Source organism: Marasmius oreades, chromosome 3 (genome assembly GCF_018924745.1).
Source record: "Marasmius oreades isolate 03SP1 chromosome 3, whole genome shotgun sequence".
NCBI classification, from domain to species: domain Eukaryota; kingdom Fungi; phylum Basidiomycota; class Agaricomycetes; order Agaricales; family Marasmiaceae; genus Marasmius; species Marasmius oreades.
In genome coordinates, this window is record NC_057325.1 from 3489864 (window position 1) to 3515636 (window position 25773).

Consider the following 25773-nt stretch of genomic DNA (forward strand, 5'->3'; position numbering starts at 1 on the left):
AGCATAACTTCACACGTCTCGGTCAGAAACCATTACGATCACCTACAAGCACCTACAACTATGCCATTTGGCGAACTCATCTGTGGCTCACCAGGCAGTGGAAAATCCACATACTGTTACGGAAAGCATCAACTTTTCACTGCTCTAAATCGTCCTATTTCTGTTGTCAATCTCGACCCAGCAAATGAAACGATACCCTACCCGTGCGCAATCGACATATCGTCTTTAGTCACTCTCAAGGATGTTATGGAAGAACATGGTTTGGGTCCCAACGGGGGGATGTTATATTGTCTAGAGTATCTGGAGGTGAACCAGGACTGGTTAGAGGACAGGTTGAAGGAGCTAGGACCGGATGCTTATGTGCTTTTCGATCTTCCTGGTCAAGTTGAACTGAGCACAAACCACGAAAGTGTCAAGAGAATTGTCGAAAAACTAACGAAGAGCGGTTTCCGGGTGAGTGTGCTTTCTACTGTTCGATAAGCCCGTAAGCTCATTGAAAAAGATTTATCGTTAGCTCGCTGCGGTTCATCTTTGTGATGCACATTATGTGACGGACGCTTCAAAATACATTTCAGTCTTATTACTTTCACTGAGGACGATGTTACATTTGGAATTACCTCACATCAATGTTCTCTCGAAGATAGACCTATTAAAGCAGTACGGAGAATTAGGTGCGCTCATCTGCTTGCAGCGACATTCTTCGAGGAGTAGCTCATGTGATTCTCCGCAATGCAGACTTCAATCTCGACTTCTATACTGAGGTTCAAGACCTATCCTATCTGGAAAACACTTTAACACAATCTTCACCTCGATTCGCTGCTCTCAATATGGCGATCATCTCTTTAATCGAGGATTATGGCCTCGTCGGCTTCGAGACACTTGCTGTGGAGGCAAGTCAAGGCCGCCTTTTGCCTATTCTTAAAAGCTAAGAGACCTCACGGATAGGACAAAAATTCCATGCTACATCTTACACGAGCTATCGATCGAGCGACAGGGTATGTCTTTGTACCCCCAGCAGGTTCTCAAGTGCCTCCAGGAACCGTAGACGAACCCGATGGCGCATCCGCTCGCCCCAACACGTACGCACTATTTTCTAGTGCTGCAGGTCAGCTGCAAGGTCCTGTGAGTGATGTGCGAGATGTTCAGGAAAGATGGATCGATGAAAGAGAGACGCACGATGCGTATGAAAAGAATCAATGGAGGAAGGAGGGTGAAATGTTACGAGATGAAGTCGCTCGAAGTAAAATAAGAGATCGCAAACCAGGAACTTAGGTGCTTCGCGACTCGAGTACATACGTGTATACTTGTACTTTCTCTCAATTTGTCTACCAGTGTCATACTTCTCAAATACATTGGTCGTGAGAGTCATAGTATAAATTCTAACAATACACCACATATGTACTACACTAGTCAAAAATATGGAGGTAAGCTGAGTACACCCAAAGTGAATAAATTACGCAGCAAGATATACATTCTCCTCAGACTACCGTCTTCTGCCACCACGGGCATTCGCACCCTCCTCGTATAAGGTCGACGAGGATCGATTGGCGGTTCGTTCGACGATCGAGGTTCCGTCTCGGAATCTCGTTCTGAACAAAACGTTTGCGTTGGTGAAGAGCCCTTCCTTCAGTGATACAACAATGAATTGTGAGCCCTTGAAACGCGTCCGGAAGAGATGCCCGATGTTTTGGGTGTGTTGGAGATCCAGTGCGGCATCGATCTCGTCGAGAATGTACATAGGCGCTGGTTTGAACTGGAGGAGTGCCATTATCAAGGAAAGTGCGATGAGAGACCTGTCATTGTAGTTAGGTCAGTTGCTGGATCGCCACCGAAGAAACTGCACTTTACCTTTGACCCCCACTCAACTCCGTCAAGCTCTGTTTCCAAACACTTCCCAGCCTCACTTTGACTTCCAGGCCGTCCATAAGGTCCATCCCGTCTGGCGGTTGTAATTTAGCGAAGTTACCCGGTAAAAGGTCTGCGAAGATTTGACCAAAGTCCCTATGAAATTGTGTGAGCTAATCATCGCAATCAAACACGACGGACTACCTGCCTGTCAACTTTTTCGAACGTGCTCTGGAGGGTATCCCTTTTCTCCCGATCTAATTCGTCTATGGTCGCTTCGATTTTTTCCTTGTCCTTGACAACAGTGCTCAGCATCTTCTTCAGTGCTGTTTCACGCTTCTCGACGCTGTCGAAAAGCAATCAAAATCGTGTACCAAGACAAGGAAAGAGCACTCACTCATCTAGCATGTTTGCGGACTTCGCGTTGACCTTTTTCTTCCTCGTGCGAATAGTCTCCTCTAGTTCAGTCGCTTGCTGATGAAGGTCCTGCATATTCATAGACGCAAAGTAATACTTTGTTCCCGGCTTCCCGAACGAACTGAGGAATGTGTTCAATGACTTTGTTGTTTCAAGAAAAAGGGGTGCGCACTCATGTTCCGCCACGATAAATTCATGCACCTTCTCCAACTTCTCTTTTTCGTGCTTTGCGTGCTCTATAGCCTTCTTACACGCCTCGATGCCTTGATGAAGTGCAGCGATCTTCTCCTCGACCTGTAGAACAGTAGCCTTTTTCTCTTTGATCGTCTCCTGGAGAGTTTGAATCTCCTCGTCAAATTGGCGTAGGGATTGTTCCTCCAGTTCGAGATTCCGACGCGCCGATTGGTACTTCAACTGTGACAGCAAGACAGAAAGCGAGAGATGATGAGTTCGGCGTCTTCAACGATGTAACTCGAATATACTTCTTGATCAGCCACGTCCTTGGTAAGCTCCGCTAGTTCCTTCCTCATCTTCTCGATCCCAGCTCTCTCCTCCCGCATACGTTGTTGAGCGGCTTCAATCTCTGCTCGGCTTTGTTCTGTTTGGGATTAGCTCCGAGTGCATAAGAACGTAGTGATTGGAACAACATACGTAGTTCTAAGTTTGCGGTCTGAGCTTTCTTCTGTTCGGTCTTCAATGTAACATTGTGCTTCTGCAAGGCAGACTTCTGTGCAGAGATGCTTTTCTGATCATAGTTTTAGGCACCGTTGCGGTATTAGTATGAGTGAGACACTCACCCTCAGCTCGTCGATTTTACCGTCCTTGTTATTCTTGAACTCTGCCATATCACGTTCGAGTTTGTCACATTCATCGGAAGCGTCTTGTTGTTTCTTCTGAGCTGTTACAAGATCTTCGTTCCGGGCTTTTATCTCTTCTTGCAAAGTTTCAACTTGTTTTTTGAGCTGGGTAAACTGATGTCAGGACACTGTGGAGAAGTGCAAAAAAATACGAACCCTGGTTGCATTGCTCTCTCCCAGCTGTCCCTCAAGAAGCTGTAGCTCGTGCTCCTTGATCTGCAGCTCACGAGTAAGTCTACTCCATTCCTCGCGCTTCTTCTTCGTTTTATCGTTATTCCACGCTGCTTCTGCTTCGTTCAACTTCTTCTTCGCATTGGAGTGTTCAGCCTCAATTTTCAAGAGCTCCTGAACCTTGACGAGTATATCCTCCGTGTTCAGTTTTGAACCGCCACTAAGTGTACCCGACGGCTCGTAGACATCACCATCTTTTGTGACACAACGAAGGGCCAAGGTTTTGTCGAATGTGATTCTCTTCGCTGTTTCGGGATCATCACACACGATAGTACTGCCAAATGTGTACGCCATAGCGCCGGCAACCTCATTGTCATATCGAACGAGATCAAGAGCGAGTCGTGCTTTGTTAGGTGCGATCCGGGCAACAGCTTCAAGTTTCTAACATGATGATAACGTCAGGCGAAAACCTTCAGGAAATAAAACTGTCACCTACCGGCTGCGGGATTTTGTACGGTCTGATTTTGGTCAGAGGAATGAAAGTAACCCTGTTTGTCAAGCCGCCATTGTCCAGGAGATCTTTTCCAATCTTCTCGTCAGAAATCACAACCTGATAGAGCTTACCACCCGCGGTGACTTCGAGGGCAGTGGCATATTCATAGTTGTCAGGATGAATAGAGACGAGTTTACCAAGAGGACCCTTGACCTTCCGACGATCGAAATGTGGACCAGGAGTTTGGTACTCGAAGTTCATCTTATTGAGCTTAGAACTAGCTTTTCCCCTGCTCTGCGTGAAGTTTAGAACAGAGCTTTTACCAGAGAAAACTATTGGACTTACATCTGCCACAGCCTCGACATGCCGTCTGAGACTTTCTATTTTCGAGTCACCTTCCCGTTCCATCTCTTCATTCCACCCGCACGCAGCAAGCTTTCTTTTGCATTCGTTTACAACACCTTGCATTGTGTCGAGGCGCCTCTTTCCTTCACCCGCATTTTTCTCGACCTTCTTCCAATGAGCTTCTGTCTCTTTAAGTTCCCTATCTGCCATAGTGACCTTGACCTTTAGTTGCTCCTCCTCCGCAGCTGCCTGCGATTGTTTGGTGCGAGCAGCCTGGAGCTGTCCCATATAACCCCCACCAGAGTTGGTATCCTTAGAGGACAAGCCCGTTAACAAAGTTTGAAGCAGTTCCTCGTCTGAGTTTAATTTCTCTTGCTTCGTCGTGTTCGTGGCTTTGACCGCATCATAGGTTTTATTGATCTGTTTGACTTCCTTTTCTTTCTCGGCATGGGAGCTCTCCAACTTAGAACTATCCATAAGTCAACTGTTTTCCTCCTTGATGACCCAAACGCACCGTATGGATATCTGCTTCACAGGTGACCTGATCCTCTTCCTCCTTGATGTCTTTCGCTTTGATGTCCACCTGAGTCCTCAACTTCACCAGCACCTTGTCTAATTCTGCGACCTTCTCTTGAAGTTTATTCAGCTTTCCTCCCTTCTTCACCTCATTTTGCCGCTCTTTCGTCACCCTCTCCACATCCTTCTCGGCAACTTTGATCGACTCAAGGTCAGTCTTCTTCTCCCGTTTGTTGACTTCGATATCCTGTTTACTTTCTTCAATCTCGTTTGCGCCATTCTTGATCTTATTATCTGCTTCTTGCCATTTCCACGCAGCCAAAATACTCTCAAGTTTCTCCTTCTCTGTTTCCGCCTTTTGGAACTCCAAATACGACCGCTTCTCTTCCCGGAGTTTGTCTAGCTTGGGCATGATCTCTTCGGTCAACACAGACGTGATCTCTTGTACGCGTTTGTCCTTCTTCGCCATCGTCTTCCTCGCTTTGTCCTTTCTTTCCTCGAACATTCGCGTCCCTGCAGCTTCTTCGACCATACCAAGAATTTCCGGAGCACGCATATTCAAGACCTGCAAGATGGTTCAGCAAGACAATAGAGGAGTACGCGGATAGGTAGGCACCTTGGTGATCTTCCCTTGCATGATGACGAAATTCGGGTTGTTGATGTTGAGTTGAACGGATTGGAAGAGACTTTGGACCGCTTGCTGTTGGGATTTGTGCCCGTTTACGAGGTACTTTGAGTTATTAGGCAGCGCGAACTAGGATAGAATACATCATAACGATACAAAGAACACGAGAAAACAGTGTACGAACGAACCTGCCGCGTCACCGTTATCTGCTTCCAGTCCTCATAACCCACAGGACTTTTGTCTCTCTCAGAGTTGTCGAACACGATCGTGACGCTGGCTTTCGTTATCCCAGCTTGCCCCTTCTTGTACACGAGGTCCGCTTGGTGTTGCGCGCGCATCTGCGCGGGAGTTATTAGACTCAGTGCATGAATTTAGAATCCAGTTGAGGTAGTATGTTTACCGTCGACATATTTGTGAGACCGAGAACGAACGCGATCGCGTCCAAGATGTTGGATTTGCCCGAACCATTGAGGCCAGTGATAGCGTTGAAAGAAGGGTCCCATCCAGTTATTTGTGTTCGTTCGGGGTATGATTTAAAGCCTTGCCAAAGCACATTTCAGTCAAGAACCTGATGCTACGAACCACCAAGAACGTACCTTCGAGGACCAATTCTTCGATCCTCATGATGGTTTAGGAGGTGTTTGGTTGGGAGCGCGTGACGAAGGCAGAGGTCACGGCGACGCGTTCATCACGTGCAAAACGCGCATCAAGTTTAGGTTGGAGTTCGCCACTGTTTCTGTAGTTAACGTGCAAGTAATCTGGTACCAACTCGACTTGGGATTTCAGGTGTGACTCTTTGAGATTTGCTGAAAAGCACGCAATATGCAAAAACAGCAATTTCTTTCTTGTTCCGATCGCGAGGATATATCTAAGACAAGCAATTTGGGCAAGTAGCCCATGCAAATGTCCCTTTTCCGCGAGTCGAAATCTCGACCAAATCTCCGACAGCGATGTACTTGTTAATTTTAGAACAGTACCAGCCAGCAAGAATGACATACAGTATGGTTCGTAAATCTTGGCTACCAAAGGTATTCAGGAGCTGGGCTCCGTTGAGTCGGGATTCGGGACGCTAGCTAGTGCTACTGTGTATATACATAGCCCCACGGTTGATGTTGCCTTTGATTTCGACTAGCATGATACAAAGCATGGGAAGTTGTCTGCAAGAAAGAAATCCTAAAAGGCTTGTCAAACGCCATATACGGCATCCTTCTCGGATGAACCCTCTATGAAGCCATCATCTGCATATTATGCCACCCCGTTTCCCGTGTAATCCACGGATATCAGAAATGTTGAAGCTCTGCATATGGATCACAGCAACACAAAGGAAGAGGCTAAGGGGTTGCAGCAGGAAGATAATAATGGTATCGTCTCTTAGGACGATATCTATCTTCCCAAATATAGAGAGCCAGATCTTGACATCTTACAAAATATAAGCTGAAGGGTACATACTACTAATGTCACAAGCAAGAAAGGAAGGGCTCCTTTGCGGGAAAGAAATTATAACAAAACGAGCAAAACTGCAAAGCGAATAATAAATCAACCCGAGATGCGATAGATTGTGCAAGTGCGGACCGCCGCCCTACCGATCCCCACCAGGCGTCCTCTCCCTACCAGGTGTATGTCCTCTCCTAGGCGTTCCAGGAGTCTTTCTAGGAGTCTGCGGTCCAGGGGGCGGTAAAGTCAACCGTCTCTCCCCAACCGCACCCCCACCCGCCTCTCCAATCCTCTGCAGCACCCTTTCAGCCCTACGTACTTCATCCCCTTTCTTCCCTGGTGGACGCTGACTATCCACATGCGCTAGAGCTTTGAAAATCTCCTGCGGATTCTTTTGAGACCTCGTTCGCGATGGATCAGGAGGTAAGTACTCCTTCAAAACTTGCGCCGCAGAAGACGGTGCCCGACTGAATGATGAGGAAGAGAACAAAGAACTATCCCCAGTCCGAGCCTTCAACGCCACAGACAAGACCTCAAACCTCTTATCCAACAAATTCTCAGCTACTCTCGTCGCAGCCCTCGCTGTATTCACAAACGAATGCAGTTGATCCAGGTTATACTCCAGCTCTCGGAACCGCCCTGTCAACTTCTCCTCTGCCTGATCTTTCTCGCTCCTCGCTGCAGCACCAGAATCGATAGCCCGGTCTTCCCGGCCTCTCGCGGCTTCTATCCCGAGTAAAGATTTGCACAATCCAAGCACACTGCGTTGAGATTCGGGTAACAGATCCAACGATGGAAGCCAACTCAGATCATCATCTACCATCTCCTGGGCATCAGCCTTCTGCTTTCCTTGCGCTTTAGCTGATAGATGGGAAAGAACCTCGAGGTCAGTCTTGCGCTGGTCTACCCGTGCTCGCTCTTTCTTAATGAAGACGTCGTAAAACACTTCAACCTTGTTCCATGCTTCCGATTCTTCTTCCATCCTAGTATCGAATGTGAACGATGGCTTATACAACCCAAAAACACGGGAACGCTTACTTCCGTATGTCCGCAGAGTACTCAGTTTCCCATCTCCTCAGAGACATATTCTGTTCGTTCTCCTGGAGTTTAGGCATTGATGCTGCCCGCTTAGATGACGACATACTGGAAGAATACGGATTCAGGTTGATCTGTTTATCAGCTAGCCTTTGGAGAGAGATTCTCCAAACGTCCTTCAGGACAAGGTGAGCTGTTGCCGATAAATCTGGAAGCTCAGGAGAAGAGTCGGATGATGCAAAGGTAAAAGGATCCTGAACGGTTCGCGAATGACACCATATCAACAATTGTCGAAGTCGTTCTGATTCAGGAAGATCAACATCAATGTGCTTGTAAAAGCTCTTGTGAGTCACCGACTTGTGAGGTTCAGCTGTATGTAGAACGAAGAGGGCAAAAGAAAAAACACAATGAGGCGAGGATGCGTTGTAAATGGATTTCAAAAAACGCACCGAATGACCCCGAAACTTCGAACGACGCAGATATACGCTTCCCTCGACTGACAGAGCTTTTCCGCCTGTGGCCCTGACCTTGTTTCTCACTACTGTCTCTTCCCAATTTTGAGCTTCTTCCTCTATCCTCGTCTTGACCCGGTACGTTAGCACTCCTAATGGCAGCCATAGCATCTTGACGTAAAGCTTTGTTTCTCGCAATCATCGGGCTTTCCTCGACAGGTATTTGTAGCGTTGTATCGATGATGTTACTCGTGTGTTTTTTCTTCCCCTTTATTGCCGTTCCATTCAGATTCGTGTCACCATCGTCACCAGTAGGTTCTACATCAGGCATGGCAGCATAATCACTTGGTCTGATTGAGGGGTCCACTTGACGGGCACGCGACTCACGACGTAGCCTATCTGCTTCGTCTTCCATCGCACGTACGTCCTGCTCTACATTCTCCTCAGGAATGGATGGTATCCGCGTTCTGGAGCCCAGGGCGGGTTCTCGCGATGTAGACGCGTGAGATTGGGATTCAGAGGGTAGGGGCTGGGACCCAGCTCGAAACCTTTTCGAGGGTTGACCTTGGATGATGGATTGCGACGACGACGTGGATCCTGTTGGGATGAGGCGATGCGATGACTGAGACGAGTCTGGCCGATCAGGTGGTGGTTGGGAGGCATGTCGAGAGGATGATGGTAGTTGTTGTCCTTGCGGGTAAGGATCTGGAGCGTGAACAATGAGGAGACCACCACTTGCATCTGCACCCTTCTGTACTGTGAACACAGAGTCCCCGTTCAACTGAAGACGCGTCGGAAAGGGGGCGGAAACAAGACTCACGTTTCCGTTTGTTATTCGAGGTGCCGTTCGTCTATAATTCCAAGAAGACTGATCAGGATGATAACAACTACGCAACGACTCTCTGAAACGTACATGGTCGTTCTTTTTCTTCTTAGCTGCCGCCATTAACGGATTCGGATTTGAATCGTCCAATGCATGCTTCCGTTTGGCTCCTGATTGGGACTGCGTTGGGATCATTTGAACGATGGTTTGACTTATTGTCATATGCTGCTCGGAAGATTGGAAGTTAGGATGAATGTGTCGCGCGATATATCGAGCAGGAGCAAGGGATTGCCGTCGCCGGCGTCTGCGACGAGCTAGTAGGAGTTCAACACTACGTTGGCGGAGTTTGAATGGGGTAATCTCCCACGCTCGTTGCTTTGTTGATCAACAAAGCGCGTCGTCACCTAACTCGTCTGAACAATTCATTTCAACTGTTTTGGCACTGGTTCGCGTCCCCCATCTAGTCAAGATAACCGAAATCCTAATTGTGACTCATCCTTTTTGCAAGTTCCGCAGCTTCGATGACTCGAAACGGCCCTCGTCACGGTTCTCCCGGCGTTGGTTGGCGGCCAAGTTCCTAGGCTCTACAGCGGTACTTCAGGGTGGAATGGCTGTATACCTGTTATGTAGTAAACGACAAGTCCCGGATATGCAGACTCAGCTAATTATCTTGCACTTTCAAATTTCTGAGTGGTACTATCATGAGTATTACTACCAACCGAATTCGGAGCTGAAAATCATTTTTTAGTTGAAAGAACAGTCCTCAGAGGTCGATCCTCACTTCGTTGCGGGGGTTGTAACTTGATTCTCCTCGGAGCATACAAGCACGTACGTGCCTTTCTCCGTTAAAATGCTCTTTAGGTCTTCCTAATGGTCTTTACCAGTTTTTCTGATGACGGGCTATCTGGCTGTCGTGCTGTTTTCATACATGGCTCTATAGCATACATTCAGGGGACCCGAAACGCTGTTTAGACCGGTCACTTTATCTCATGAACTCCAATCTAATGTCTCCCGACGCTGTGGTGTTCTGTTGAAAACGCTGCATCGAGTTTTGTTCCAGCGTACCCGGTCTTCTAATCTCGTATGGTCTCTACGTATACGACTCCCGTCGCAGATATCACCATGCGTTCACCTCTCGGGAAGGGCTATCACAACCTTTACTTTCTGGGATATGGGCTCCGGATCTTCGCTGCGAACACGAAAGGGTGTTAAAATTTCTATTGCTGACTCCTTTTTAACCGGCATTATATGCTCATTCTCCCATCTGGAAGGGCTATCATAAATGCAACCTTGAATCCTGGTTCTCTGGACCTACGGGGAAGGCTGTTAAAAACCCGCAAACACGAGTCGTTTCACTGACACTTGTAGATAACCAGCCCCGAACTGAAATGCTCTAAAATATATACCCAGAGGTGTATTTAAGATGCCCCTTCGATTCCTTCATCTGCCCACCAACTACAATTTCACTCCAATATGCCTCGTAAGCGTAAGCCTACTCGTACGTCTTCCTAGTCTCAGTGGCCGTGGAGATCTTCTCAAAAACTCTTGTTAATCGATAAATAGGTGGATATAAAAACTATCTCAACAATTTCTGTCAAGGTGCCTGGGGGTCTACACCGAGATATGAGGATGAATTTGAAGGCCCTCTTAATAATGGAATTTGGACCTCTTATGTGTACAGTCAGTAGCGTCGCTTTTCCAGCTCATCCTTACACTGGATGACTGACCCCCTTACTCGCTAGTTCATGGGGAACAATACGGACGAGGCAGGGGAGCGACTCTGTTGGGAGCGCAAGAAGAGGCTGCCTCGTGTGCTTTAAGGACGTTACAGGACCAGCAGGCAACGTGATTGAAATTTGCCCCCTCCCCCGAAGACCCTTCCCGGGGGTTTGATTTCTGGATTTTTCCACCTTCGTAGTTAATTGCTAATAGTTGCCCCACTCAATTGTATCGCCTTTGCAGTTATAATCTCCTCCTATTCCTCATGCTCTATAATAATATAATTTACCTCCCTAGCTCCTGTCAGTGAGAGCCACCATACCAACCCGAAAACCGGTACCGTCGTTCTTGACCTACTCTACAGCGATCCCCTGCAGCCCCGACACCTCAGAAAGGCCACGGACCAACAATATACTGGAAGCCAATTCATCTCCTCATTCTGTACAAGCCTGCCATCTCTAGCCGGATTTTGCATTCATACCCATTCCAATTGAAGGGAACACTCTACTTTACATTTTCTTTCCTGTACTAGACAATAATCGCTGTTATTCCTCCCCCCCCTACCCCCTGGTTCAGATCAAACTCGAGTGTATTAGCATAAGAAGCCATTCATACCGATCCCTTCACATCCCCAGCCTTCCAATCCCAAGCAGCCTCCCACGCAGCCCCGACTCTCAGACATATCTCCTCCTGAAACCACGGGCCTACAATCTGCATTCCGACCGGAAGCCGAATTCCCTCGTCCTCAGGGTGCAAAATATCTTGTACTCCGGGAGACCCGAACCCGACTGGTATAGACAACGCAGGGTGGCCTGTACCGTTGAACACTGCTGTGTTGTCGACAAGGCCAGCTAGAGATGGGGATCCGGTCATATTTCAGATTCGTGAAGGCAAAAGGAAATCGGAGCTTATGAGATATAATTGCGGAAACAGACCTGTGGTCTTCGCACAAACCAATGGACCCGCACCTGGAGGTGCATGTCGTCGAGCAGTAACAGGGACGGTTGGCATGACTAGGACGTCAACGTCTCGAAGAACGGCGTCGTAATCATCTTTGAGCTTCCGGACTAGATTCATAGCTCGGCCGTAGGCGGAGGGGTATTTCGTAAAGCCGTATTCTCTGTTTGGAAAGATCAGAGCTGGGCTCCGAACGAAAATAATGGTACTTACCCGCTTATAGCGGTCCTAATTAGTAGTAAACATGAGAAGTCTGGCTCAATGGATAGATCAAAAATATACCCTCGAACGAAAGAGTGGACCTTGAAAGTAAACTATAGATTATTGTTTTGGGAAACAGTGAATCTGGATTACCTTATCCCACTTCTCCTGATCCCACGGGAGTAGTTTATCAAGAAAGTCATTAATATACAACCCCCTCCTTGAATTAGCCCTACCTAACCTGGCCTGGCTACTTCCTAGCTTATTAACAACATGCATCACAGAGGTAGCTTTTGGATGATCAGGGACTGAAACATCGATAACTGTGGCTCCAAGGGAAGTGAATCTGTCGATGGCGGCTCTTACGACTGTTTCAACGTCAGGTGCCAGATAACTTGAAGAGAAACCTTCTTTCAGGACGCCGATCTTGATTCCTATTAAAGGATTGAGGGGAGAGAGGTTCGTGGTTGCAGCGATGTATGAAGGGAGGTTGTCGGGAGCGGGTGCACCGAGTTGACGGTCGTCGATACCGTCGTATCCAGCTATGGATTGGAGTATAAGAGCAGTGTCGGGGACGGTGCGTGCCATGGGACCTTTGAAGTGCTATCGGAATCAGTAGACAACATTGGCAAAAGGCGAACCTATGTGATCCAAAGCGGCTTCGGAAGAGAGTACTCCGGTATAGGGGACGAGACCGAACGTTGGTTTAAGACCCACAATACCACAGAGGGCGGCTGGCTGCCACGAGGACACAGTGAGGTCGGATCTTAGAAATTTTCATAATAGGCCAACCTACAATCCGTATACTACCGCCTTGGTCACCTCCAACACCCATCTCAACTTCCCCACTTCCGATAAGAGCACCGCAACCCGAAGACGAGCCACCAGCAGAAAATCCGTGTGCATAAGGATTTTGAACGGGACCATTTTGGGAGGTAAAGGAGGCGGCACCATGGGACAAGTCCTCGCAGGTAGCTTTCCCGACGATTATCCCTCCTTTCTCTAGAATCCTAGTGACGACTGTCGCGTCGATGTCGGCTGTGTAGAAGTGGTGAGTATCAAAGTGTGTGTTTTAAGGGGCTGGGTGGGCCTCACGAACGAAATCCTCAATAACTGCAGTGCCAAAGTGACAGGGTGCTTTGGCGAGGCAGATAGTGTCCTTTAAACATATCTTTCTGCCTTTGAGTATCCCCTCTGAAGTACCGTTTACAGTGACTTTGCATGCCCACCCTTGATGTGGATTGTCTTCATCGGTTGGAATATGAATGTCGGATCGCGGGAATCGCTGGAGATCCACCAAGGGAGTGCAATCAGACATGGAAAGGACATCTTGAATAGCTGCGTCCGTGCTTGCCAAAAGTTGAAGGTAGTCTTGTACATCTTCCGATTTGGTACTAAAGCCTAATCGTCGTTCAATTTCGGAGAGGTCATGAGTTGTTGGAGGCATGTTAGCTTCCCAGCCACTCACCTTCGAAGTGAAGGGTCTCAATGCCGTGCTATCACCTGACCCAACCGTGTGAACCTTCGGGAAGCACAAACTGCCGGCCGGAGGAACCTGCCTGCCCCTTGCCTGCCCCCATCCATCATCTTCCCTTGTTGAAGCAGGCAATAATGGAAACGACAACTCCGACAGTCGATCCGCTACTTCAACCACCACAAAAGCAGAAAAGGTCTAGCGTGGCCTGTCGTCGTTGTCGTAGATTACGAGCAAAATGTGTCAAAGAAGAAGGGGGTCAGGGTTTATGCAGAGGGTGTATCGATGCGGGTGTTCCAAACGAGTGTCAGTTTCTCCCTCGGGGAATGAGTGCTATCGACAGAGCAGTGCGTTTCAATCAGTCATCATGATATACGAACTGACGTGCATTACAGCCTCGACCTTCCCAGAAACGAAAAAGACAAAGGAGAGACACGTCCCCTGAGCAGTGAGTACCAGGTTTCTTGTTGTTACGCTGAGCACTGAAAATTACAAGTGATCTGGACTCTTTCAGGTAAGAACGCCATCGGAGAATGGTGATTTTTTTTTCAGCTGAAAACCTTTCGCAGTTCCCATACTGTCGATGGTGTCTGCACCGCGTGTCACCAACAGGTTTCTCCTCAGCCCCTCAGTCCGCCTGAAAATGTCGAGGACTTGTGAGTTAGCTAACTTTTGTCCCCGGCACACACTCACATGTCTCAGATTACCACCCCAACAAGAGCTCATTGACGGGTGTGAATGGTTCTTTTCCACCTATTTTCAGCTCGGTGAGAAACTTTTTCTCTCGCCAGGTCATCGCTGACTGGTTTCTAGGCTTTTTGCATAAACCAACTTTCATGCACAGGCTTATCAATACGCCTACCAGTATAAGCCGTTTTCTTCTCCTTTCCATGTTATCCATATCAGCTCGCTTCACTCCATCCCTGATTCAGCGATACAACGCCCCTGCAAATGCCGCTTCCGTCTTTGCAAAGCGCGCACAAGAACTCGCCGGACAAGAGATGCTAGGTAACGCAACGCTCGAGCGAGCACAGGGTTTCTTTCTTTGCAGCATCTGGAGTTGGGGTAGTGGTTATAGGGACCGCAGCTGGGTCCGTCTTATCCTTCTTATCTTTTTTCTTGCTGACTGTTACCATAGATTTTCCTCGGTATAGCCGCCCGAATGGCTTCTATACTCAAATTACCTGAAGAAGAGAATTATAACCTACGTCCTCAAGCTCGTGTCGAAGACGTCATCGAAGCTGAAGTTTCTCGCAGGACCTGGTGGGTTATTTTCAGTAAGTCTCTTCCAGTCTCATGGCGTTTCTGTTCAATTAATCATTTGTAGTGAGCGACAACCTCCTCAGCTCCGGCTGCGGTCGCCCGATTTCTTTTGACCTTGACAAGGTCACTATCCCCTTACCCCTCGACGAAGATCACTTCTTCTTCGGCCAGCAAGGTCCAACCACCGTTCTGCCAGGGACAAAGGCTAAGCCCCAACCACGAGCTTTACATATCGATCCACAATTACAGAAAGGTTCCGTGAACGATGTTGGTGTCTTTGGTTCCGGTATCGGCGACCGTTCTTTGTACGGAAACCTGATTACCATCGCCGATATATGGGCTCGAGTTGCTAGGAGTGCCATGCAACGAACAAAAGACACTGTTGCAGCTGCTTCTCCCATCTCGACTGTGCCACCATGGCTTTCTGAAAGTGACTTTTGCAAATTCGTGAGAGAGCTACAGGATTGGGAGAGTACACTCGGTCCTAGGCAATCATGGAGTCAAAGCAACTTACTCGCATATCAACAAAAGCAGTTGGATATGGTGGGTGGCTGAGTTAGATATCTTCAAAGCTAATGTTGGCATAGGGGTTCAGAGGAATCTTCCTCATTATGCATCTAGCCCATATTGTCCTCAGACGTTCTTACCTTCCCATGCTCGCACACGACGTTCAAAAATCACAAACGCATGGATCGCGCACGTCCCCGACGTCCTCAAACGGAAGACAGGAATATTCGTATCACGACGTTCCTGCACCTCCGAGGTTTTGGGAAAACATGGTGCACGACATGTTTTCTCACGCATTAAAGTTGATTGAACTCGTTGAGAGTTGGGTTCCTACACGTCCTTTTTCGAAAGGGTGTACGCCGATGATGGTGAGTATCACTCCTACAAGGTCAAGATGTTGATTAAATAACGACCTGCAGGGCTTTTCGCTGTTTATGGCTGGATCCGTTCTTTGTTACCTTTCCAGATGGAAATGGCGTACGTTCAGTTGTTTTTTTCTCCTCGATAACAAGTTTTCTAACAGTACTCCGCTTAGTCTGCCCTTCACTTTACCCCTATACCGAGCGCGCAGTTCAAAGTGCACTCGTCATGATAGCCGACATTGCAGTTTTATGGCCACCTATGGGGACTCGTTGGCATTCTACGTTGTCGAAAGTTGCTACCGAGTCCTGTGATACGAACGATTATGATGATTATCATAACAGTTATAAGCAACCCTCACCACGAGAAAGGGGTGTGGAAGGGCTTGGGAGGAAGGCGGAAGAGGATTTGAGTACGGATGATAGGGAGGGGATGTATCGGCATCAGAGTGAAGATGGAAGCGAGGTAAGTGTTGGTTTTGATTCAAAGCTCCTGTGCTAAGTTCATCTATTCATCTTTGGCAGTCAAATCATTCTTCCCGCGGCGAACCTCCACGTCGATCCCCCGTCAACCGAACCCAAACTCTCCAGTCAGTGCGGCAAACGGAGGGAGGGCGAGCATCACTCAACGACAATGGCAACGGCATGCCGCAAATCCCGCACCCTCCTCCATCGCATGGAGCGCATATGTTGTATTCCCTTGCCACGGCTGCTAGTACTATCGATCCTAAGGTTGTGCCGAATAGGTCTGGGATTCTAGGCGGGATGCAGGAAGCCCAGATTGGGGTGGCCGCTCATCCCGGGGCGGTGATGCCAGGAGCACATGCGGTGGACTGGCAACACTTTCAGACAGATTTGAACCTGTTGTTGTCAGACGATCTCGGCAGTCATTTGGAGTATGGGGGAGATGGGTGGGCGTTTTAAGGGGAGTCCACCCCACTTTCGTGCGTATAGCTTTGTTTTTATTTTGCTGAGTTCTTTATGTGCACGTATTGTAGGATAGCTATTGCGGGTATCGAAAGAATTTTTTGTAATATGATCGTATGGTATATCATCCTATGAACGACTTTGAGTTGGTGGTTGCACGAGTAGTCCACATAAATGTGAGATTCGAATTAATTGTTTGTCAACTACAAACCGGGGGAAAGAGTCGTCGAACAAAGTAAGACGTCGTACGGTCAGGATATTTTAGGATTGCTATGATTTCCGCGATGAGACTTTGTACATCGAAACAGGCTATAACAACTTTCACGGCCCCCCGATTGCAGACTGAACGTTGTCGCCAGGGCTTCAGCACTCCCAACATTTTCTCCGTCTGGCCAGATAGCTTTCTCTCCAGCTCACGTTCACAGCACTAGTACTTGCCCATTGCTTGCCCAAGTAATTTGTGGAGTTGCCTATTTGGGAGCGGATTACTCTCGGCTTCCCGCCGCTCGGAAATATCCGAATGCATCCCAATCCGCGCCTCCAAGTCCTGGTTCGACGAGGCGCGCGGTCTTAACTTGCCAGCCTTATCCATGTGTTTACATGAAGTGAATGAGCTATCTTACTTCTCCTCCACGCAATGATTCGGTTCCACCCGATACTGTGCGGCACTCCTAAAGATCTGGAGTAACACCGTTTGGGCCCGGGGAAAGGAGAGGAGAGTCAAACCCAGGGAGATAGGAAGCTGAGTGAGTATAGTCTAACAAACACCTTCAATATACCAAGTGGCCAATCAACTTTATTGGCGACCCTACGAACAAGTGAAAGACGGCCATCGCGGAGGGGTCGGGCTGTGTACGGATCTCTCCGAGCAGCGGGAAATGCGAAAATATGCTCGAAACAGCCCTACGCGGGTCTGCCAATATTGCAGTCTGCATCCGACTTTGTGCTGTGTATCTTTGATGAAAAAGACATGTTCGCTGACAATATATATGTATTGAAGCTCCGTTGACAGGGGCCGAGATGAACTTGAATTCGTGGGACCAACCACGAACGATTTTTCGGACTCTTTTCCTTGAGAGTCAGACGAGAGGACACGACTTCGGTAGTGCGGACAGACACGTGAACCGTTTGTGACTACTAGTCGGGTCGGAAATTGCCGTCCAGAATAAATTGGGTTCACCTACACCTCCCTTGAGGATGATGATAAAAAGAGTTCGGGGTAAGAGAAAGCCTTGATTCCTATCCCGTCCTAGTTGTCCATGATTCCCAGTCCTTTCCCAGGTCTTAGTTTCCGCAAGTTCTTCCAGATCATACATACTGGCTTGAAAGTACCTCAGGAGCAGTACATCTCTGAGGGTGCGTGCGTGCTCAACGAAAGCTATATCTTCGTGCTGACGATCAGATTCGCTTCCAAGGTCGTCAATGGAGCAACCATGAGTAACTATCAAGTCGTTACCTCCAAAAGTATCGAACGTTTGAGAGTTGACAAACTAGCTTGGACCCGACACCCCCCGAGGAACGGAAGTGGACCGCTTGGGTTTACGCGTATTTCTGGGCAGCACATGCTGCAAACGCAGTACGTTCAGGAAACAATATCGAAAGTCTATTCTTTAATCTTCAAAACACAAAACACAGAGTGCTTGGACAGCAGGAAGTGCAACGCTTAGTCTCGGTCTCCCCTGGTGGCATGCTTGGCTCGCCCTCAACGTCTCTCACATCATCGGTGTATGTTGTTTGTCGCTGTGACCATATGTCTCTCTCTTCTCGCTCAAATCACGTCTATCAGACCTTTCTGGTCGTTGCAAATGGGCGTGTCGCCGCTCGCTATCATATTGGGTTCCCTATAGTTGCTCGTGCGTCTTGGGGAATGTGGGGGAGCTACATGGCTGTTATTATGAGGTTAGTCCACGTGACTGCACTTTGCTAACTCTTCTTTGACACCTCAACTGCAGGGCTGTTGTCTGTGTCAGTTAACCTTCGCTCATCTCAGCCCGACTACGTATTCATTGGAATACAGATCATATGGAATGGCGTGACTACATTTTACGCCGGACGTTTGGTGGACGTGTGTTTGCAATGCATATGGCCTTCTTGGGCCAACATCTCCAATGACCTTCCCGTGTCGGCTGGCGTCACAACCCGACAACTGGCGTCCTGTAAGGGACAGTTTTAAACAGCTTCATTGATGGCGATATTGACTCGTTCCTAGTTTTCATAGCGTGGTTCATATGTGAGTGGTTTTTGCGTTCCTATCTCTACCTCTCAAGTCACCCTGATCTATCAGTTCAATGCCTTACATTGTTTCATCCTCGAGACCTGAAGTGGTTCTACGCTGCGAAGTCAGTCATAGTGGTAAGATTATCGACCTCCTCCTTCTCCTTACCCTCCGACTGACTGTTCGACTGACTTAGTTCATCGCAATGCACGGAATTCTAGGTTGGTGGATACATCGGAACGGAGGTGTCAAATTTCCTTCACAAAAATCCGTCAATCGGTCCGGTTCAGATCTAGGCTGGTTATGGATGCAAGCCTTCAATAGCGGATTCGGGACCATATCCTCGTTGACGGTCAATCAAGCCGACATAGCGCGTTACGCCCGCAAGCCCAGCGATCAATTTTGGGGGCAACTTTTCATGTTTCCGCTTGCTTCTGCTATACCTGGCTTATATGGAATCTTGACGGCTTCTGCTTCGCAGGAGCTGTACGGGACGCCGATTTGGAATCTTTGGGATCTCTGTCAGAAAATGCTTGATCAGTATCCTCATAACGCCGGCGCCCGATTTGCCATATTTCTAGCATCTGGCAGTATGGCGCTTGCGCTCATTGCTGTTAACCTTGCCACGAATGTCAGCTTCCTATCAGTCGCTCCCGTTTGACCTATGAATAACCGACAAAAATTTGTTTCCAGTGTTTGCCTTTCGGTTCAGATGTCACGGCACTCTTTCCAAAATATATGACGATTAAGCGAGGCCAATTCATTGCTTGCTTGGCTGGGCTGGCGATGGTGCCCTGGAAGATTTTAAAGAACGGTCAGACCTTCTTGGCCTTTCTGTCGTATGTTTGATCTCGCTCGATATTCCATCAACCCTTCTACTGATAAGTGGTCGATCCTTTCAAGTGGATACGGATACTGGCTGGCACCTGGCGCAGCCATCTTATGCGTCGATTATTTGTATGGGTTCATATCCTACTTCTTCGGCTCATTTCTGACCCCCAGCCGCAAGTCTGACATTCAATGGGAATGTCGTTACGAAAGAGTTGTATGTCGGTCATCCAAGTGGATTCTATTGGTATACAAGGGTGAGTACTTTGCTTCTGGAAACCTACACTATTCCTTGACCTTTTTTTCTCTTGTTCAGGGTTGGAACATTCGTGCACCTATAGTCACGATTCTTGCTCTCATTCCTTGTATGCCTGGGTGAGAATTTACTTGACCTGCTCTCTAAGCATACTTCTACATTTGTGCACCCCTGCAGGTTCGCTTTTAAGATCGCACCAACGACTGTCAATATTTCCGACGATGCGAAGCGGATGTTTGACGTATCGTAAGTTTTTTTTACGTTTTCGAATTGTATGGGGTCCTCCAAACTCACCGCGGGTTCCCTCTTAGTTTCCTAGTCACCTACTTCATCGCTGGAGTTCTATATTTTCTATCTTACAAGATCTGGCCGCTCCCTCAACATAAGCGAGAGATGCTCCAGGAACTCAAGTTTGAAGCTTTGGCTGATGCTCTCGACGAAGTGGAGAGGAATAAGCGATTAGCTGCCGATTTCCGCCGCACATCTGGTGATGAGAAATCACTCGAGAATGGGTATGTAGTTCCGTAGTTCCGTAGCAGGCGTGTAGATAGCTCTGTTGCCACGAGGGAGATAAATTTTTGTATTGAGAAGCCTGATCAGTATTATAGCTGTCAAGAATTGTATACTAAGTTATCACCCAATGCCCCGGCTGGAATAGAAGCATGCACGGAATTTCTCATCCAAAAATACCCCCCCAAAAGAAGCCTTTCAACAAGTGGGACTTCCACGCACCCGCATTTCCTCCCGTCCACAACAACATGATTTGATGATTCATTCCTCTAAGGCGCTAAGTAATCACCCTGCCCTGGCATCTCTCAGCGCAATAAGGAAATTGTTCCCTCCAATGTCTCGCAATCTCGTCTCGCCTAGCTACCCATACCCCTTCCTTGCTGGAGATATATTGCATGAACTTTTCAACTGCAGCTAGTCGTCCTGGGCGGCCAATGCACCGATTGTGTAAACCGATGGACATCATTTTAGCTTGGCCGGCTTCTCCTTCTTCGTACAGTACATCAAAAGTGTCCACCTAAATCAATCGTGCTCAGTCACTTGGTGTTAGAGAGAAAAGGAAAAAAAAAGATACAAGATGCTTGTAAAAGTCTTCTCCCGATGACCATCCAGATCCAGGAACGACGAAACGGACATCGTTGCAATCCCTAAAAAAAGCGCACTGACACGGATGGCGAAATGACGTAGAGAAATGATTCCTCACAAGCTATAGGGAACGATAAGCATTCCCTCGTCGGGTTCGCCTTCAGATGCCAAAGGACTTTCAAGCCAATACTGCAAGTCCATCGACATTGACGATGAAAAGAACAGGCGTAAAATTCGCAGATGCGACTCACTGGCAAATCATCACCGTAACTGTCGGAGCTATACAGAAACTCCAACCCTCTCTCCTTCGCCGCGTGACAATACAGTCGTTGACTTGCATTACTTCGCCTTCCTATCATCCAACCTCGAGGTACGGAAGGGTCTCCCGTGTACTTTTGAAGTCGGTCGATTGCTTGATGAATGTGTTTTTCCTCTTCTTCGGGCGATACGTTCATGTAGTTGATCCAACGATTGCCATGACAAGCGATCTCGAACCCTTGTTTGACCAGTTCAGGGCCAAAGTGAGGCGCACATTCCAGAGCCGCTGCGACAGTATACATGGTTGCGGTCATGTTATACCTTGGATCTAGTCGGTAAAATAGTCGACCGAAGGAACGGGTCGTCACCTTTTGAAAAGCCGCATCAGACGGGGAAGTCCAACTCGCGGTCCATACTCAAATTGCGACTCGACCATCTCATCGCGTTCTCCAATACGAGATGGTTGACTAAGAGTTTCGATAATGAAAGTTTCTAGGTAACGAGGCAGGTCGGAAACGAAGGTAGTTAGAGTATCCGGCGAAACACTGACCTGAGCCGTCGTCGCCTTCAAGAACGTTTCTTTCACCACCCTCCTCCCAGTTGATAACCTGGACCACATCAGCATGGATAGGAAAGGCACCGTCGCTATACGCACAAACGAAATAGCTATCTTCGCACCGTTGGGCCACTGTGGATCAGGTTGGTTCATGCCATAGCCTACCATGGGCCGTTCAGGGAGATATTCTGAATAGCGACTTGACATTGTGAGGCCAACAAACGAGACAGTTTGAGGGAACGGTTATGTCGCCCCATTTGTAACGTTACTGCTGTAAGATCCCTTTCGACCTGCTGATATCTGCGAATTCATTTAGGCAGTTAGGTACAGGCCTGCCTGCCGAAAAGGTTCCCGAGGTTAGAAACCCTAACTTGCCGGGATTGCCTGAGAAAGTCATAGCCTTGACTCAGTTGAGTGAAGATGGATAATTATTGAGGATGGAAGTTCCACACCTTTCAGCCACTTCCAATGTCACTTACATCTGATATCCTCCCACCCCGCGATTTCATAGGGTACGGCTGGAAAACGCCAGCTGATTGTTGGCCTAATGGTGCCAAGATTGCGGTGAATTTTGTCGTTAATTTCGAAGAGTGCGTAGTCAATTCGACAGATTGGGCACCACTCACACCGCGATCAGAGGCGGAGAAAGCACTCTAGTCAATGGTGACAAGGAATCCGAAGGGTATTTGCACGAAGCTTTTCACAAGATTCCGCTCAAAGGAAAACGCGACCAACAACTAGAAACTATGGTTAGCACCAACTCCGATAGCAGCACCAACGGTGACACCGAGACTCACTTATCATCCAGTTCGAGTATGGTGTCCGGCAAGGGCTACCTCGTATCATACGTCTCTTCGAGAAATACGGGTACAAGTTCACAACCTTTGCAGTGGCTCGAGCACTCGAGCTTGCGCCAGAATATGGGAAGCTTCTCCCTGAACTAGGCCATGAGATTGCATGTCATGGGAACCGGTGGAGGTCATACATTGATATGCCACCCGAAGAGGAAGCCAAACATGTCTCGGAGGCAGTAGACCGCCTTCAACAGCTAACAGGAGACCGAAGCATACCAGCTGGATGGTACCTTGGCCGAGGTAGCAATTACTCCAAACAGCTGATTGCTCGAGAACACCTTGAGCGTAATCTTCCACTCCTGTACAGTTCAGATAGTTTCGCTGACGAGTTACCGGTCAGTGATCTCATTAAAAGAGGATGCAGAGCCCGAGAGCTGATTGGTCATCACTTACAGTTCTGGGTGGCAAATCCGCTTGCCACCGAAGGATCGAAAGATGATGGCCTCCTCATTATCCCATACAGTCTTGACTGTGACGACCACCGTTTTTTATGTCAAGGATCGGGATGGTCAACGTCTGATGATTTCTTCTGGCATTTGAAGGAAACCTTTGACCAGTTATATCAAGAAGGATTGGATGGAATGCCAAAGATGATGTCCGTCGGGCAAGTGTACTTCCAATACCACAGTCTGTTTGATACTGACGAGAGGTCAGACTACACAACCGAATCATCGGTCGTCCAGGTAGATTTCGTAGCCTTCAGAAGTGAGTCCCAGTTGCCCTCATATCATTGCTCTTCGCGAGGTAATCCGGGTGTTTTTCGATGAAGATTCATGGAGTATATATCACAAAAACCTGAAGTTTGGGTGGCACGGCGAGACGAAATTGCAAAGCACTGGATAGAGAAGTATCCTTATCCCTGAAACTTGGGAAATGGGAAGAGCACGAACGAGTACGGCAATTAGTACTTACCACCCATCATGTAGAATAACCCTCTATTTCTCAGTTCTTACAAATCGTACATGCTCCCTCGGCGTTGAAGTTGTGCTGTAAGATGATTGATATTGGCTGGGTCCGTTCGAGGCGTGATAGGAAAGTAAGAGTCAGGATGGCTTGAGTACAAATTAACCGAGACTCTTGCTTCGTCCCGACTACAATTATTTAGCGGCACCCTTTGTATGGTTCATAAGGTCCTCGTCATCTATGTGCTTTTGTCTGGCGAATGAAAGAATTGAATACATACATAAATTCATCTGCTACTAGTAAGCATTTTTATTCACATTTATTTTTTTATATCTTGATCATATAGTGTGATTCTTTAGACCGTTGGACAGTGCGCTGACCTGGAGAAAGAAAGTCGAACATTCAACTAGAAGCTTCGTGGGGTTTACATACTTTTAGTGCATCGAGGAGAACCATATGATGGATTCGGAATCGGAAAGGTTAGGCTTGCTGGATGAGTTGGTGGGCTTCACTGACTTCAACGCTTCTCCGTACAGTTTGGATCCCAGGACACTAGTCTCTCCAGATTTGATCCCTATTCTTCGGTCAGGTCATGCCCCTTCACCCCAAGAAACCGCGTATATCAACGCCCTTTCTGTGAAAGCAGAGACCGAGCGTTTGGAACATATTCGAACTGTGGAACGTTTGATTAACAGGATCGGATTTCTCCAGAACCAGGAAGAAATTTACGCATCCATCGTCCTTTCGCCAATCCGAAAGTTACCCATAGAGATACTCAGCATTGTTCTTACACTTTCCCTCACACCCAATGTCAATTATTTTTCAATTCGATCTGGCGACAAATCCGGCTTAAAGTCGAGGGCTGTGGAATTGGGCCTCGTTTGCACGCACTGGCGCTTAGTCTCTTTACGGACACCTCAGGTCTGGGCAAACCTTCACGTCGAAATCTACGCGGATGATCCTGGCTTAAATGCCGCAATTCAGATGCATCTTGAGCGATCACAGTCGGTTCCCCTTTACCTTGACATTTACCTGCGAGGGCCACTCCACCTTCAACAGTATTTCCTCTGCAGCTCCCCTCTTCAGCTGCTCGTGTCATATTGTCACCAATGGGGTGAAGTGACGCTAGTCGCGAATGCACCACTTTTTCCCAGATCTTTCGAATGGCTAATGGGATGTCCAGAAATGCCCTTACTCCAACAGCTCGATTTAACAGGCTGCAGTGAGGCCGCAAATACGTTGCTCCCCGGGTTGAACGTGAAATTCTTCAAGAACGCTAAGCGTCTGGAGAGACTCTGCATCGCAGCCTGTTACCTTGACGAGGAATTTCCGTGGACACAGCTACGTTTCTTGGACTTGAATACGTCAGAAGGAAGCAACACGGTACTGCGAGCCGTCAGGTTATGTGGGCAAGGCCTCGAAGTCGCCAAATTCGCCCTTCCAGGATCTCCCGTCGGCAACTATACTTCATTTCATTCCTCCGCTCTGCAGCACCCTGACTTTCAGTCAGCTCCATTTCAACTCCATCCGCAGCTTGGCCACCTCGGTGTGATGATTCTTGCGCGCCAAATATCTCCCAATGACAACCGATGTGGTTTCGAAGGTCTATCAGATATCTTGACTGGTATCTCATGTCCGAAGCTCAATACTCTACGACTGGTGTCCAATGTATCGAGGAAAGTTTGGAACGATGAATGTCAGCCCGAAGAGGGGGAAGGCGAGGAACAACGTCAGAGAAGGCGAGCTTTCTGGCCACAGCAAGATCTCATCGACTTCTTTAGGCGATCCAAGTGCAGCTTGACCTCGTTGCAACTAAAAGGGCTTTGGATCTCCGAAGTCGAATTGTTGGGATTACTGAAGTTGCCTGAGGTTGGAGATAACCTCAGGGAAATGGTGGTCCACGAGCTTGAGAGTAATGTAGAGAGTAAAAGGGTTCTGGGCAAGCGGTTCATGGAGGAGATGATGTTCCCTAGGGTCGTCAATGGAGAGATGTCCTCGCCTGGTCTCCTTCCCAGACTACGGCAACTTGAAATCAAGCTCCCCAGCTCCCATTCGTATCCGATAGCGACTCCATTGCATAAGATGGTGACTTCACGTTGGCACATCGATGTAGAACATCGGCTTGAGTCGGTCCACCTCATTTTGATCGACCCAGATTATGTGTTTGCTTTGCACGAAGCATGGACAAACTTACAGGCGGAAGGATTAGCGATCAAGATTCAGACAACAAAACATGTCATCTTGGGTTATAACGGTGAAGAGGACTTAACGTAGGACCAAAACAATTTGTATGACAAGAAAACTGAACTCCTTTTGTAATTGACTATAGCTCATCCAAGGACCGGTGTGCTCCACGTAGAAAACTTTCAAGCAAAATGGTAAACAGAT

At 48.0% G+C, this 25773-nt stretch overlaps 10 protein-coding genes across 15 annotated transcripts; 6 read left to right on the forward strand and 4 right to left on the reverse strand.

Moving 5' to 3' along the window:
- Positions 1-60: 60 nt before the first annotated feature.
- E1B28_006513 (uncharacterized protein) lies at positions 61-1272 on the forward strand (the record flags this gene model as incomplete). Its single annotated transcript, XM_043151190.1, has 4 exons — positions 61-453; positions 515-671; positions 736-890; positions 946-1272. 4 exons carry the CDS (start codon positions 61-63, stop codon positions 1270-1272), a joined length of 1032 nt encoding a protein of 343 aa, XP_043012283.1.
- A 64-nt stretch (positions 1273-1336) lies between these two features.
- On the reverse strand, positions 1337-5907 carry E1B28_006514 (uncharacterized protein). Its single transcript, XM_043151191.1, has 16 exons — positions 5866-5907; positions 5670-5809; positions 5458-5607; positions 5261-5398; positions 4643-5209; positions 4129-4590; positions 3787-4077; positions 3276-3731; positions 3060-3224; positions 2914-3007; positions 2745-2860; positions 2435-2676; positions 2243-2383; positions 2054-2191; positions 1849-2001; positions 1337-1793 (listed from the first exon to the last, which is right to left on the reverse strand). Exons 1-16 carry the CDS (start codon positions 5891-5893, stop codon positions 1484-1486), a joined length of 3591 nt encoding a protein of 1196 aa, XP_043012284.1. The 5' UTR covers positions 5894-5907; the 3' UTR covers positions 1337-1483.
- A 589-nt stretch (positions 5908-6496) lies between these two features.
- On the reverse strand, positions 6497-9343 carry E1B28_006515 (uncharacterized protein). 2 transcript variants are annotated; one of them, XM_043151192.1, is made up of 5 exons: positions 9104-9343; positions 9011-9041; positions 8188-8946; positions 7742-8108; positions 6497-7686 (listed from the first exon to the last, which is right to left on the reverse strand). In XM_043151192.1, the coding sequence occupies exons 1-5, from the start codon at positions 9233-9235 to the stop codon at positions 6849-6851; spliced, it is 2127 nt and encodes a 708-aa protein (XP_043012285.1). In that variant the 5' UTR covers positions 9236-9343; the 3' UTR covers positions 6497-6848. The 2 variants fall into 2 exon arrangements, with proteins under 2 accessions (XP_043012285.1, XP_043012286.1); XM_043151193.1 differs by having other exon boundaries at positions 8188-9041.
- A 1143-nt stretch (positions 9344-10486) lies between these two features.
- Positions 10487-10862, forward strand: E1B28_006516 (uncharacterized protein; the record flags this gene model as incomplete). Its single annotated transcript, XM_043151194.1, has 3 exons — positions 10487-10511; positions 10577-10693; positions 10756-10862. The coding sequence occupies 3 exons, from the start codon at positions 10487-10489 to the stop codon at positions 10860-10862; spliced, it is 249 nt and encodes an 82-aa protein (XP_043012287.1).
- Positions 10863-11301: 439 nt separating this feature from the next.
- On the reverse strand, positions 11302-13385 carry E1B28_006517 (uncharacterized protein). 3 transcript variants are annotated; one of them, XM_043151195.1, is made up of 8 exons: positions 13359-13385; positions 12986-13291; positions 12687-12928; positions 12532-12628; positions 12044-12483; positions 11972-11991; positions 11903-11917; positions 11322-11852 (listed from the first exon to the last, which is right to left on the reverse strand). In XM_043151195.1, the coding sequence occupies exons 2-8, from the start codon at positions 13206-13208 to the stop codon at positions 11609-11611; spliced, it is 1281 nt and encodes a 426-aa protein (XP_043012288.1). In that variant the 5' UTR covers positions 13209-13291; positions 13359-13385; the 3' UTR covers positions 11322-11608. The 3 variants fall into 3 exon arrangements, with proteins under 3 accessions (XP_043012290.1, XP_043012289.1, XP_043012288.1); XM_043151197.1 differs by having other exon boundaries at positions 11302-11583; positions 11668-11852; positions 12044-12628; positions 12990-13362; XM_043151196.1 differs by having other exon boundaries at positions 11302-11583; positions 11668-11852; positions 11903-11991; positions 12986-13362.
- A 70-nt stretch (positions 13386-13455) lies between these two features.
- E1B28_006518 (uncharacterized protein) lies at positions 13456-16580 on the forward strand. Its single transcript, XM_043151198.1, has 12 exons — positions 13456-13711; positions 13760-13812; positions 13861-13878; positions 13934-14020; positions 14067-14131; positions 14178-14455; positions 14503-14641; positions 14692-15170; positions 15215-15502; positions 15554-15611; positions 15670-15959; positions 16019-16580. The coding sequence occupies exons 1-12, from the start codon at positions 13502-13504 to the stop codon at positions 16415-16417; spliced, it is 2364 nt and encodes a 787-aa protein (XP_043012291.1). The 5' UTR covers positions 13456-13501; the 3' UTR covers positions 16418-16580.
- Positions 16581-17595: 1015 nt separating this feature from the next.
- On the forward strand, positions 17596-20362 carry E1B28_006519 (uncharacterized protein). Of its 3 annotated transcripts, XM_043151199.1 has the most exons (16): positions 17652-17776; positions 17836-17857; positions 17915-17996; positions 18056-18145; positions 18207-18319; positions 18373-18385; positions 18438-18576; positions 18630-18650; positions 18705-18772; positions 18832-19266; positions 19329-19474; positions 19539-19592; positions 19645-19720; positions 19780-19838; positions 19897-19965; positions 20031-20362. In XM_043151199.1, the coding sequence occupies exons 1-16, from the start codon at positions 17680-17682 to the stop codon at positions 20245-20247; spliced, it is 1701 nt and encodes a 566-aa protein (XP_043012292.1). In that variant the 5' UTR covers positions 17652-17679; the 3' UTR covers positions 20248-20362. The 3 variants fall into 3 exon arrangements, with proteins under 3 accessions (XP_043012294.1, XP_043012292.1, XP_043012293.1); XM_043151201.1 differs by adding an exon at positions 17596-17639 and having other exon boundaries at positions 17691-17776; positions 17836-17996; positions 18056-18319; XM_043151200.1 differs by having other exon boundaries at positions 19780-19965.
- A 144-nt stretch (positions 20363-20506) lies between these two features.
- E1B28_006520 (uncharacterized protein) lies at positions 20507-21835 on the reverse strand (the record flags this gene model as incomplete). Its single annotated transcript, XM_043151202.1, has 7 exons — positions 20507-20746; positions 20804-20876; positions 20933-21003; positions 21066-21393; positions 21441-21564; positions 21623-21680; positions 21728-21835. The coding sequence occupies 7 exons, from the start codon at positions 21833-21835 to the stop codon at positions 20507-20509; spliced, it is 1002 nt and encodes a 333-aa protein (XP_043012295.1).
- Positions 21836-22096: 261 nt separating this feature from the next.
- On the forward strand, positions 22097-23249 carry E1B28_006521 (uncharacterized protein; the record flags this gene model as incomplete). The annotated part of the gene is made up of 4 exons (XM_043151203.1): positions 22097-22218; positions 22266-22377; positions 22437-22817; positions 22878-23249. The coding sequence occupies 4 exons, from the start codon at positions 22097-22099 to the stop codon at positions 23247-23249; spliced, it is 987 nt and encodes a 328-aa protein (XP_043012296.1).
- A 592-nt stretch (positions 23250-23841) lies between these two features.
- Positions 23842-25659, forward strand: E1B28_006522 (uncharacterized protein; the record flags this gene model as incomplete). The annotated part of the gene is made up of 1 exon (XM_043151204.1): positions 23842-25659. The coding sequence occupies one exon, from the start codon at positions 23842-23844 to the stop codon at positions 25657-25659; it is 1818 nt and encodes a 605-aa protein (XP_043012297.1).
- Between the last annotated feature and the right edge of the window lie 114 nt (positions 25660-25773).

Coding starts and splice junctions, on each gene's coding strand:
- E1B28_006514 (XM_043151191.1), bottom strand. CDS start 5,893: ATGAGGATCGAAGAATTGGTCCTCGAAG. Junction 2,677..2,744: donor AGGACGTGGCTGATCAAGAA/GTATATTCGAGT, acceptor TTGCTGTCACAG/TTGAAGTACCAATCGGCGCG. Junction 2,002..2,053: donor ACGTTCGAAAAAGTTGACAG/GCAGGTAGTCCG, acceptor ACAATTTCATAG/GGACTTTGGTCAAATCTTCG.
- E1B28_006515 (XM_043151192.1), bottom strand. CDS start 9,235: ATGACAATAAGTCAAACCATCGTTCAAATGATCCCAACGCAGTCCCAA. Junction 9,042..9,103: donor AGAAGAAAAAGAACGACCAT/GTACGTTTCAGA, acceptor TTGGAATTATAG/ACGAACGGCACCTCGAATAA. Junction 8,947..9,010: donor CTCGAATAACAAACGGAAAC/GTGAGTCTTGTT, acceptor CTGTGTTCACAG/TACAGAAGGGTGCAGATGCA.
- E1B28_006517 (XM_043151196.1), bottom strand. CDS start 13,337: ATGCCTCCAACAACTCATGACCTCTCCGAAATTGAACGACGATTAGGC. Junction 12,929..12,985: donor AGTTATTGAGGATTTCGTTC/GTGAGGCCCACC, acceptor ACTTCTACACAG/CCGACATCGACGCGACAGTC. Junction 11,992..12,043: donor ATCAGGAGAAGTGGGATAAG/GTAATCCAGATT, acceptor TTTACTTTCAAG/GTCCACTCTTTCGTTCGAGG.
- E1B28_006518 (XM_043151198.1), top strand. CDS start 13,502: ATGGAAACGACAACTCCGACAGTCGATCCGCTACTTCAACCACCACAA. Junction 14,021..14,066: donor CCTGAAAATGTCGAGGACTT/GTGAGTTAGCTA, acceptor CACATGTCTCAG/ATTACCACCCCAACAAGAGC. Junction 14,456..14,502: donor GTTATAGGGACCGCAGCTGG/GTCCGTCTTATC, acceptor CTGTTACCATAG/ATTTTCCTCGGTATAGCCGC.
- E1B28_006519 (XM_043151201.1), top strand. CDS start 17,854: ATGAGTAACTATCAAGTCGTTACCTCCAAAAGTATCGAACGTTTGAGA. Junction 17,997..18,055: donor CAGCACATGCTGCAAACGCA/GTACGTTCAGGA, acceptor CACAAAACACAG/AGTGCTTGGACAGCAGGAAG. Junction 19,593..19,644: donor ATCTTATGCGTCGATTATTT/GTATGGGTTCAT, acceptor CCCAGCCGCAAG/TCTGACATTCAATGGGAATG.